Raw genomic sequence first — 13,396 nt, forward strand, 5'->3', positions numbered from 1 at the left:
CTGTCCTCCATAAATCAGCGTAATCAGATTTTGATGACGTTTTTACCAGTACTCTAACGTCGAAGTGACAATCTTGCCCCAAATTATATCGGCCAGAAGTTGATCTGTCTCCGTAACGGTATTATAAATAAATTAAGGGTATCGCATAAAAGAAATTAATTACTGGCCAGTTTTTACTAAATATAAGAAAAGAATACTTTAGTAATCGGCACAGGGTGCATGCGGATAAGGTAGTGGCCGCATTATTTGGGACAGTATTTTCTAGGGTCGAACTGTTCAGTACAATTGATAACAAAGCATGTGGCCATGATTTTTTTTACATTTTACATTGAGAAACCAAACATTTTACGATGTCGATCATTATCTTATCTTTGATGCCGGACGACAACTAATAGAAACGCACTTATGTGAACTTGGGGAACATCAGAAACGCCCAAGCTTGTCTGGCAAAACACCCGTTGACATTTCTGGGACGCCCTGCCATTTGAGCTTGCCATTTACATCGCGAAAATCTATGCATTTTTCTGACTTATAAATATCTGTCAAACTGAATATTAAGTGACACTTAAAAGTGATTGGCTTCACCTGACAGCTTTGGTGTCATACACATTGTTAATTAACACCAATAACCTGTACTTGATGTCATCAGAGACATATGTATACACAAACCAAACACTGACATATTTATGGTTCATACAATTTCCCGTTTTAACTAGACTGGGATCCCAGGTTCAGACAGTTATCCTGATTAGGATCCCAGCTTTAAACAGTTCCGATTGGGATCCCAGCTTCAAACAGTTACCCCGATTGGGATCCCAGTGTCCGATATTTATCCCGTTTCATCTAGACTGGAATCCCGGCTTCAGACAGTTATCCCAAATGGGATCCCAGTTTCAGATATTTATTCTGAATGGGATCCCGACTCCAGATGCTTATCCCGGCTTATCCCGACAATTTCACCGGGATTGCATTGGGATCCCGATGGATCCCGTTTTCGTTTTCTCTTGGGGATACTGGTGATTAAAAAGCTCGGCAAATTTAATTTTTATTTTCTTTTAAATCGATGTTCTGTTGGTTGTAGATAGTAACCACCGCTAATTTGAACCCCTGATCGACTTTTTGTAAAAGAGTTATGCCCCTTAGAAATATTAAATTTATGGAAAATGGCCTCGTTGGCTCTCTCACAGGTACAATTCTTGCTAGATTTTTATAAAACTTATACTATAGGTTAACATCAGCAATATCTTGGACAAGTTCTAAAATAGTGGATGATCGATTTTTTTTTAAAGAGTTATGCCCCTTGGAAATAATGAATTTATGGAAAATTACCTTTTTAGCGCTCTCATGGGTACAATTCTTGCCAGATTTTTATAAAACTTATACTATAGTTGATATCAGTAATATCTCAAATAAGTTCTAAAATGGTGGACGATCAACTTTTTTGAAAAGAGTTATGCCCCTTGGAAATATTAAATAAGTGCAATGTAGGGGACATTGGAACTCTGTTCTTTTATCTATGAAGCAACATTCCAGTAGCACCTGCATTTGAAGACCATATATCCCAGTTGATGTGATATTACAGAGCTTGCATTTCCTATCATGATTTCTGGGTTGCTGCTTACAAGGAAGCTATTACAGCAAGAGTTTCAAAAGATGAAGTTGAAATCAACCCTTGGAAAATTGTAAGATCAATGACCCTCATAAGTTGTTGACCGTTATAGAATATCTGTTTCACAGATGACGATGGTTATTCAGGGGTTAAGAAATTTTGTTATAGCTCACTAGCTCAGGGCTTATTGGTAGCAGGATTTTACTAGCCCTATTGGAAGAACTACAAGCCCAACAAAACTTACCTGCTAGCCCTAGAATGCCTTACAATTTCAGAGTTTGCTGCAATAAAAATGAATTCTATAAACATAACAATTTGTATCCATTGTACAGTAAATTTTTGCAAATTGGATACCCAAAACTTATGTCAGCAAAAAATATCCCATTAGTAGATATATTCAATTAATCGATAATTGAATATTCACTGAATATTCTGATATAATGAGTTGACCAAATCCGGAGATGATACAAGTCTTGACCACTGCTATACATGGGTATATAAAAGCTAGGATTGAAGGGGTTTTTATCAGGTACATTTTTGTACATCATCAGTTTGTGTAAAAGAATTATCAGCTGGTTAATTATGTAATGCTCATATTTGTTTTCAGTTTTAAAATTCTATTTATTAAAATAAATTTAATGACCGTTACATATTTATTCTTTAGTTTTCTATGTTGTGTCATGTGTACTATTGTTTGTCTGTTTGTCTTTTTCATTTTTAGCCATGGCATTGTCAGTTTGTTTTAGATTTTTGAGTTTGACTGTTCCCTTTTGTCTTTCGTCCCTCTTTTACATAAATATCACCATCCATAGTTTGAGTCTTTTATAATTGTTTTATAAATGATGTACAGTATTGTCAATATTTACATTTAACACAGGTAAGCTAATTGTGGGCTATAAATATATTACAACCTGAGCACAGTCTCTAAACTGAAACTGTATTTGTAATAAAATTTAATTTCTTTAAAAATCGAAATCATTTGAATATCAAGGAAGATAATCATGACTGATGAAATATTATTGCATCAAGTTTAAGTTTTCTGAAGACTGTTAATGTTTAGGTCATGGTTCACCGTTCTTGAGAATATAAGTACTAAATGGTGGCCCCTGTTGCCGGCAATGCTATTTTTAGCAACTATCTCCTTAAAAGGCGTTTTCAATAAACTAATTATGGAACTGTTGTTGTCTAATTGAAGCTCAATATCTATTTGTGATTTTACCACACTCAAATATATATGGTCCCATGGCATTTCTTGGTGAATTTTTGGGGTTTTCACAATACCTTACGATTTCGCAAATTTTTTTCTCTAATTTTGATCAACATAAAAAAAATATTTCCGGCCTCTCATCATATTCATTTAAGGACAAATTTATGCTTGCATGAAACTTCATTCATGATGCTTTCCAGAATAAAAATATATAAATGATATAACAACCAATCACAGAGAGCCATCTATTTTTATCTCTTTGTCATGTTCCCTTCATAAAATGGCTGCGCCCATGTAATTTCATTTGGTACATTGTAACCTTGAGGCTTCTTCACAGTATGTAAACAAAAACAAAATGGCGTCCATAAAATGTGCACATGTTTCAAATTGATATCTGACAAAATCAGGTTTCTGCTGTCAAAAGGGATTCACATTTATATTGCTATAAATTAATCAGAAGGGGGTAAAATCAGGTTGCATAAGCAATGTATACCCCCTCACTGAGGGGCCCTGTACAGACACATCGATATTGAAAGTACGGGATCCACCCAGAGTTATTTGTTCTATATAAAAACTTGTACAAAATCAGTTTAAATTCTAGGAATCCTGGATGACGCAGTCGAATCTGATTGGCTAAGATAGAAAAGTGATGAGGGGATTTCCCCTTTTCTATTTTAGAAACGCCAAGATTTTTTTGTTACTAGTCCGTCGGACATATTGGGTTACAAGTTTAGGTAGCCAGAGGTCTAAATGTTTTAGTCCCGGGCGTCGGGCTAGTGGATTTTTTAACCCCTGGGACGGTTATGTTAAGAAATTGTCATACCCATCAGACAACCAAATGTTGTCCGTGCATTTACTCATGAACCATTCAACCAAACCTTTTAAAATTTTAATATGTTGTTATTGACCACAAAATGACGGTCAAGTTTAATAATGACGATTTTGACTTTTACCGTTCAGGAGTTACGGTTCTTGAAAGTTTTAAAAATGTTGTGTCCGTGCATTTACTCACGAACCATTCAACCAAACCTTTTAAAATTTTAATATGTTGTAACTGACAACAAAATGAAGGTCAAGTTTAATAATGACGATTTTGACTTTTACCATTCAGGAGTTACGGTTCTTGAAAGTTTAAAAAATGTCGTGTCCGTGCATTTACTCATGAACTGTTCAACCAAACCTTTTAAAATTTTAATATGTTGTGACTGACAACAAAATGAAGGTCAAGTTCAATAATGACGATTTTGACTTTTACTGTTCAGGAGTTACGGTTCTTGAAAGTTTAAAAAAAATGTCGTGTCCGTGCATTTACTCATGAACCGTTCAACCAAATCTTTTAAAATTTTAATATGTTGTTACTGACAACAAAATGAAGGTCAAGTTCAATAATGACGATTTTGACTTTTACCATTCAGGAGTTATGGTTCTTGAAAGATCGTAAAATGGCGTTTCCATTCATGTTGTTGCATTTACTAATGAACCATTCAATCTCAGCTTTTCAAATTTTTTAAATATGTTGATACTGACTACAAAAAGGAGGTCAAATTTGATATTGACGATTTTCACTTTCACCATTCATCAGTAATGGTTCTTGTGATATTGCCAGGACACAAATAAATATTAATAAATCCAGTTTGCTGTCGATGTGACAGCCTCTTGTTGGTTATTGTCTTGAATATTATAATATATAGAGATAAACTTTAAACTGCAAAATTGTTCAGCAAAGTATGATCTACAAATAAGTCAAACATAACCAAAATGGTCAATTGACCCGTTAAGGAGTTATTGCCCTTCATAGTCAATTTTTAACATTTTTTTGTAAATTTTTGTTATCTTTTACAAAAATCTTCTCCTCTGAAACCACTGAGACAAATTCAACAAAACTTGTTCACAATCATCATTAGTTCAAATAATGTGTCAGATGACCCCGCCTATCAACCAACATGACTGACATGGCTAAAAATAGAACATAGGAGAAAAATGCAAGTTTTGTCTATTAATTTTTGAACCGTTATAAATAGAGAAATCTGAAAGGGGCAAACATGTTCAGCATAATGAACTCTTCCGATTTTCCATATATGTCAAAACTGTTAAGACACATTATTATCATGCTTATAGGACTTATTGCCCATAAATGATTTTAACCATATTTTTTTTCCATTTTCCCCTATTATCATGAAAACTATGATATTTAGAGAGACACATTTTTTTTCTGTAATGCTTTATATGATTTAAATTATAGTTAAATTGATAAATAAACACTTCAAATCACAAAAATTATCAGCAAGGCAAGATCTATTAATAAGTCAGAGAAAGTTAACAAACTAAAAGATCAGTAATGCAAAATCAACAAAATAGAGATTTTTATCAATAAGTCTATTCTCCTCTACATTGTTGGAGAGTGTCCTTTGTTTAATATGGTCATAGACCAAGGTGAGCGACACAGGCTCTTAAGGGCCTTTATTTTTATGCCCCACGTAGGGGCATTATGTTTTTTTGGTCTGTGCTTCCTTTTGTCCGTACTTCGTTCTTCCGTCTGTCTGTCCCACTTCCATGTTCCCTATGATATGATAATTCCAAATTAGAGTTTTGACCCCAATGTGCAGTCGAATAAACATAGAGAATAAAAGTGCGAGTGGGGCATCCGTGTACTTGTTGTTGTTGAATATTATATTAATATTTCTATATAACATGTATATATAATTATCATCCATTTGTTTATCATTCTATTCTAATATTCTAATAATAGTGCAGTACAAGTGCATGGTGGACACTCTTCTGTAATAATTCAAATTTTCTAATAGATTGGATTTGAGTACTAGGCATTCATATTTTCCCGCAAAACGTTCTTAGATATTCTTTCGCATATTTATGTTAACTCAAATTTTCGGTATTTTTGATTTGTTATTGATATATTATATATATATTTCTCACGACAAAACATTTTCATATCATTTATCTATGTTCTAAAAATTATTTTCATAAATACTTATTGATGAAATTGACATATATACTAATAATATAACAAGCAATAAGGAATGTTATTTTGCTATATGTTAACAGTCAAATACAACAGTCACGTGGGTAGAAATGTCTGGGGCAACAATACACTGCTGGATGTAAAAAAAACATAACTTTGTGTCTCTGATTTTAATCTTAAATAAAAATGTATTTGTAGGAATAATCCTATGTAGAAATTTATATTGGAAATTATACAAATATGTATCTATGCAACCTTTCTGAAGTATACAAAAGATTTTTGCCAGTATTCAATGTTAGTATGCAGTTCATCCTTCCATTTTGAAAAATGACAATAACTTGAGGTGAAAGTATATGAATCTCTACGAAATTATAGCACAAGGTTCCATACCACAATAGGACGGATGGTATTGATTTGGGGGGTTATTGTTTTAGTTGTTTAGAAATTAAGGGCCATAAAGGGGCCGGAAATTTGTTGTTTTTTCCACAGGTTCTATACCTCAAAAGGAATGTGGGGATTGCTTTTTGGGGGTCATGGACAAACCGCTTAGGAATTAGGGGCAAAAGAACAAACTTGGATTTTCTTGTTTTTGGACAATACTTTGAGTATAAGTCTAGGGGTCACAATGAAATAATACCACAAGGTTCCATACCATAAAAGGAGTGTCATTTTTCATGAAACTGAAGGCAAAATTAATTCTTCCTTTCTAGACATGCTAGATGTCTTGTATAACAATTAATAAATCATTCTCTTTTGTCATTATCTCCAGAGTTCAAAGTCTAATATTTTTAAAGAATTGTGTACGTTTTTTATCAATCTTTTTGATACATTTTAGAGTCAAGAAAATTTTGACAAATTTATAATTTGTCATATATTAGAAATGAATTTAAAATAGCAATGATTTTTTGCAACAGTACTAAAAAGGTGACAAAACCGCACATTCATAATACAGTAGAGATCAATCTTGTCTCTAATACTACCCACACACATTTCAATCACCTCCCTTTTGATTGCATAAAAGACTTTAAATTAGTTTGTATATGAATTGTTAATTATACAGAAAATAAGTGTAGGTTGAAGTAAAAGTCCGACAACACAATCAGCTGACATTTGAATTCACAAATGACCATGCTATTTTAATTGAATATTAAAAAATACCAATATCTTATAACTTAAATTCGGTCGGTAGTTTTCTCCAGGCACTCCAGCTTCCTCCACCAATAAAAACTGGCCGCCATGAAATAGCCCAAAAGCGGTGCTTTAAAGTGGCGTTAAAACACCAAAAATCAAATCAAAATTATAACTTAAATTCAGCTTTGCCTTTGCAAATTTATGTATAACCACCTTCAAATAAAATCTCTCAGGGTTGCGAAGATATTGTGCTGAATTCAGAGGAAAGTTTGTTCGGAATGTTTGTTCCATCGGAAACAAGTCATAACTATGCATGTTGTAAATTGATCTCCTTTATATTTTTTCAAATGAAACACCATAGAATGTGCAAGTGATTTATTGTCTTCTGGAACTGTAATGTGTTAACAGCTTTCCTGCATGTGGTCATTTTAACCATGTCACAATTCAACAGGAATTAGGCAATTTCACAATTAATTTTATTTCTGTCAATAATTGTGCAGTATTGGGAGCATCTGTTGACAGTGCCAACTTTCCATTTATTTGCATTTTAGAGCACATTTTAGCCGAATCATATAAAGTACTGATGAACACCGTCTGAATATTGTCAATATAAAGTAAAACACCACTCAGCTGCTACTGGTCCTACTTATTGTAAGATACTTGTTACAAAAGTCTTCTTTGTTGCTAACAGATGAAAGTAATATACATATTTGTCTGTATTTCAGGGTAAGACTCCATACGATCTAGCAGCAAAAGAAGAAAAGGGGCAGTATAAGGAAGTGATGGAATACTTACAGGTACACATGCTTTAGAATTACAAATGCTTACACTCAGAATAAAACAATATAAAGCGATTTACAAAAATGTAGAGAGATAAAAAAATAAATACCATAAAAAGGGAAGACACACAAAACCATCTTAGGTGCAACAGAAGGGTAAACTTAGAAATTTTACATCTAATAGTCAAAATTTCTCATTACCGAAGTAAAATCATGAAAGTACACTAGAATTTTTTTTATGATATTTGAGGTATCTCTGGGTCTGGTAGTCATCAAACAGTTGCTATTAACACTCAATGGGTAAATTTGTACCAACACCTCTTTTCCAAAACATGGGAAAATAATGATACTTTTTATTTTTTTACAGAAGTCAATTCAAATGGCCCACTCATTTGACAACATGGCCCATTATTTTTTAAAATGGCCCATTGAATTTATTTTTGAGGGGCCCTGGGCCCATAGTGAACAAAACCTTCCAGATCACTGTCACTGCAGTGAAAAAGTAACAACATACTGATGCTAAGCCTCTTTTTTAATGACTTTCCTTTTTAGATTTGATCCTATATACATGATATAGAAATAGAATATAAATTAATTGGTCCACACCCCAAAAAAAGTTTAAATTGTATAAAAAAAGAATTTTATTAGAAGCAGCTTAAGCTTTCCATAAATAAGTTCATACAATGTTTGATAGATAAGGGGCAAAAGGAAGCTGAAAGGAACTGATACAATTTTTTTAGTTGGATTCTTTTGCAGCTTTTCCTTTAGAAAAAATAAAAAACACAAACTTTGCGAGACCTTCATAAAACAACATGATACTATTTTCCATGTGTCAAAGATATGTTTCTGATCTGCCTTCATCAGGTAAGACAGGCACTACAACTTCTGAAAGCTTAAACAATTGAGTGAATGAAAATCAATAGGACCCGTAAAAGAACAGCCAAGCTCATCTTTACAAATGGTAAATAACCTTAATCTTTAAAATAAATCGGTGCCTTCTTCTTTGTTCTTGAAAATTATTCTGTATAAACCAAGTAAATATCTTTTTTGTTGAAAAATGTTTTACAAGAAACAGAATCAAGAATAAAGTAAATGTACTTAACATTTTAATAGTACTTAAGTTTTATGACGTCAATTTCTATTATTTGATAGTATTTTCTGTTCACACCACACATTATATATTGATACTTCATAGCCCATTACTAAAAGTTGAAAGCCTAAAACTATGAAATGTGTGAAAGTATGGAGATTAAACAAGGTTTGAATTGCCAGCGAAAAAAATCCTGATAACTTTGCCTGATGGAGTTGCCACCTTAAGATTTACTTTATCTTCTGAAATAGATAAAAGGAAACCTGAGCATAGGTTATTCACATTGGGAACATAATAAATGGATCCCGTATATTTATTATAAAAATTAAATACAACACTTCCATGACTTCATAAATTTCATGGATTGCAAGCATTTTTTCTAGATTTATCTTCATCAGGAAAGCTCGAAGCCAAATAGTTGAAAGCCAAGGTTGTAATTAGGAACCGAAACAGTTTAAGAGGTTTATGACCAAAAAGGACCTAAAATAGTTTTAGCTTACTGTGCATGTTGTGATTCTAACTTCTTTGTGAAACAATATTATTGGGCAGCTACAATGTTTTCATATTGACTTATCATAGCTACTCAATACCAACATAAAAACAATTTAATAGACTTAACTGCTAGTAGTCTGTTGTTATTTATGTATTATTGTCATTTTGTTTATTTTCTTTAGTTACATCTTCTGACATCAGACTCGGACTTCTCTTGAACTGAATTTTAATGTGCGTATTGTTATGCGTTTTTTTTTTCTACATTGGTTAGAGGTATAGGGGGAGGGTTGAGATCTCACAAACATGTTTAACCCCGCCGCATTTTTGCGCCTGTCCAAAGTCAGGAGCCTCTGGCCTTTGTTAGTCTTGTATTATTTTTATATTAGTTTCTTGTGTACAATTTGGAAATTAGTATGGCGTTCATTATCACTGAACTAGTATATATTTGTTTAGGGGCCAGCTGAAGGACACCTCCGGGTGCGGGAATTTCTCGCTACATTGAAGACCTGTTGGTGACCTTCTGTTGTTTTTTATTTGGTCGGGTTGTTGTCTCTTTGACACACTCCCCATTTCCATTCTCAATTTTATTACACTGTTAATTACGTTTCTTAATTTTATAGGAAATATCAAATCCCATTTTGACCAAACTGAGGCAGTTAAGTAAAAATGACTTTCAGGATCTTGTAGCTCTGGGAACATTTGCTTCCTATGAAAACAGGGTGTATTTGGCTGGGCCTTGTAACATTGGGAAATCGTCGCTTGCAAGTATTCTTATCGGCGAGGAAATTCCAAAAACATGGTTTTCAACTGATGGACTAATTATTCATTTCGGAAGAAATGGCATCGACTTACAGCAACGAAAGATGATTCCGTTGGAAAAAGGTATGTAATATGTGTTTTATGATGTGGCCTTTTCAACAAGATTCTTCATTGACATATAAATTATCTTCAGCTTATAGAAAACTGTTCTTTCTTCTTTCACTGTCTTGTTGGCTTAACAAGAATTGTTATAGCCTTAGTACAATAGCTAGATATTGACTATAAAGTGCATTGCCCTTAAAGATAACAACAATTTAATGTTTGAAGCACTAAAATTTCAACAAGGCATGTTTTCTGTTTGAATTTAGTTATATAATTTAGGACTAGAATAACATTTTGATGAACACAATTCTCGTTTTAGAGTTATTGATGTAACTGTAAAACTTGATACAGTTTACATGAAATTGATAATTCATTTGACTGCAACTTTTGTTCACAGCCATACAATGGACACTTTTTAAATCATCTATGTGGCTCAAAAAAAGAAGACAGAAACAAAACGTTTTTTACACAAGGACGGACATTTCATTTACTATTTTCCCATTTAAATGTCAGGGACCATAGAATATAACATTAAACAAAAACTTAGTTACCTTACAAATAAGGTTTTATTTTGGTTCTCAATGATTATTGAGTTACCTTTTGAAATAAGAAATAGCATAAATAAATTCAATGTCTTTCACATGTTCAAACAATTCAAATCCATTTTGATGGTTTAGATATTAACATTTCAATCTTCTGTATTATACTGATTAAAAGTGTTTCAAACCTTATTCAGTAGCTTTTTCATGATGATTTTTCTTATGTTCTGTAGGTTACTGATATAGGAGTAAACATTAAAAAAAACAGCCTAGATTTAGAATTGTTCAAATATCAATCACTTTTTACAAACCTTTAGCAAATTGAAAGATATTTTCATAGGTGTTTGTGCAGAATCAAGAAATACAATCTAAGTCTTTATTTTTATGTTTTTACTGATAATTGGAAATTGTTTATGGAAGTCAACTTTGCAGTACTACAATGACAGCACCAATCATAGGCAAGACAACCTTTACAATTTTGGGGGTTAACAGATGATGTTTTTTTTCTGCATTGGCAGGGGTATTTGTGATCACTAGATAACCTTTTTCTAGCTACTGTTCCAATCTTTCTATCAGTGATTTCGACCGCTTTGATTAATATATAAGTTTTAATATACAGGATAAAAATATATTCTTAATGCTAGGTTATTTAGATAAGGAATTTTCAACAAAGTTAAACTATGAGAAAATGTTCAGAGTCTGTTTAAAAATTTTAGGAAAAATTATGATTTTATAGATATTTGAAATTTTCTATATATATGAAAGCACACAACAGTTGAGATAGTGGAGAAAAAGAATGACACAAATAAGTACTCTTGGTTAGATTTTGTTATAATTTGGTAAAGAATTTTAGTCTCTTGTTGAGAATTGTAAAGATAAATAGTCACTGATTAAATCATGACCATCAAGGGGTAGAGTTAATCCTTCAGACAGGGGCTTATAACAGATGAAATGGGTACAGGAAATTAAGTAATTCTGTTTTAATAGATATTGAATTTAAAAGTCCAATTAATAGAGTGATGACCAAATCAAAATATGTATAATCAGTAGTAACTGTGATGATATCCGTCTATAATGGGTCAACCTAAAAGTCAAAATATGTACAATCAGAAGTAACTGTGATGATATCCGTCTATAATGGGTCAACCTAAAAGTCAAAATATGTACAATCAGAAGTAACAGTGATGATATCCGTCTATAATGGGTCAACCTAAAAGTCAAAATATGTATAATCAGTAGTAACAGTGATGATTTCCGTCTGTAATGGGTCAATCTAAAAGTCAAAATATGTATAATCAGTAGTAACAGTGATGATATCCGTCTATAATGGGTCAACCTAAAAGTCCACTGAACATGTAAAATGATAGTGCGAGTGGGGCATCCGTGTACTATGGACACATTCTCGTTTTTCCCTACTCAATCATATATTTTAAAGTTTTAAAATTAAACGTGTACTAGTATTCCAGAGTATGTATCTTAATGAATTAAGCAACTTTTTTCAGAGATATCGCAGCAACATTTTTGTGGTATATCCAAATGTGAGTTTTCTCACAGATCTATGTTTAAGTTTTTATATTATTATACCCCCACTTTAAAAAAAGGGGGGTATACTGTTTTACCTCTGTCTGTCCGTCAGTCCGTCTGTCCGGCGTAAACATGTCGCACCGTAACTTGAGAACGACTTATCCAAATATCATGAAACTTAACATAGTTGTTTCTTATGATGGTCAAATGATCCGTATACTTTTTGGTGAAAATAAGATTAAAACTTTTTGAGTTACGGCACTTTGTAACTAAAACAGGGGGGTGTTTTTTTCACATGTCGCACCGTATCTCAAAAACGATTCTTGATTATGTCTTAAAACTTTAAACACTTCTTAGTTCTTACTTATTTTGTAAAAAAGGGGGAGGGGTTTTTTACATGTCGCACCATATCTCAAAAACGATTTATGATTATTGCTTAAAACTTTACACATGTCTTTGTTATATTAATCTAAAAGATCTGTATACTTTTTGGTGATGATTCAAAATTTCGTTATTGAGTATTTTGTAAAAAAGGGGGAGTTTTTTTTATGTCGCACCATATCTCAAAAACGATTTATGATTATTGCTTAAAACTTTACACATGTCTTAGTTATATTATTCTAAAGATCTGTATACTTTTTGGTGATGATTCAAAATTTCATTTTTGAGTTATTGAGTATTTTGTAAAAAAGGGGGAGGTTTTTTTTAAATGTTGTGCCCTATCTCAAAAATAATTTATGATTATTGCTTAAAACTTTACACACTTCTTTGTTATATTAATCTAAAGATCTGTATACTTTTTGGTGATGATTTAAAACTTTATTTTGGAGTTATTGAGTATTTTGTTAAACAGGGGAGGTTCTTTTACATGTCGCGCCGTATCTCAAAAATAATTTATGATTATTGCTTAAAACTTTACACACTTCTTTGTTATATTTATCTAAAGATCTGAATACTTTTTGGTTTTGATTCAAAATTTTATTTTAGTGATATTTAGTTTTTTTGTAAAAAAAAACCAGGGTTGGGGGTTTCACATGTCCCACCGTGTCTCAAAAACAATATATGGTTATTGCTTAACTTTCTCAGAAACTATGTATGATTATTGCATAAAACTTCCACATAAGAAGTCGGGCGTATCATGCGCTCATGGCGCAGCTGTTTATTTCCAATGGAGAGATAGCAGA

The 13,396-nt window shown here is 32.4% G+C and overlaps 1 protein-coding gene across 1 annotated transcript in view; it reads left to right on the top strand.

Annotated features, from left to right (window-relative positions):
• Positions 1–13,396, top strand: part of LOC134690270 (uncharacterized) — a 40,654-nt gene that overhangs the window by 22,620 nt on the left and 4,638 nt on the right. The window contains exons 6-7 of the mRNA XM_063550247.1: positions 7,653–7,724; positions 9,909–10,170. Coding sequence (XP_063406317.1) covers positions 7,653–7,724; positions 9,909–10,170 — 334 coding nt within the window. The remainder of the gene's footprint in view (positions 1–7,652; positions 7,725–9,908; positions 10,171–13,396) is intronic.

Source organism: Mytilus trossulus, chromosome 11 (assembly GCF_036588685.1).
Source record: "Mytilus trossulus isolate FHL-02 chromosome 11, PNRI_Mtr1.1.1.hap1, whole genome shotgun sequence".
Classification (NCBI taxonomy): Eukaryota; Metazoa; Mollusca; class Bivalvia; order Mytilida; family Mytilidae; genus Mytilus; species Mytilus trossulus.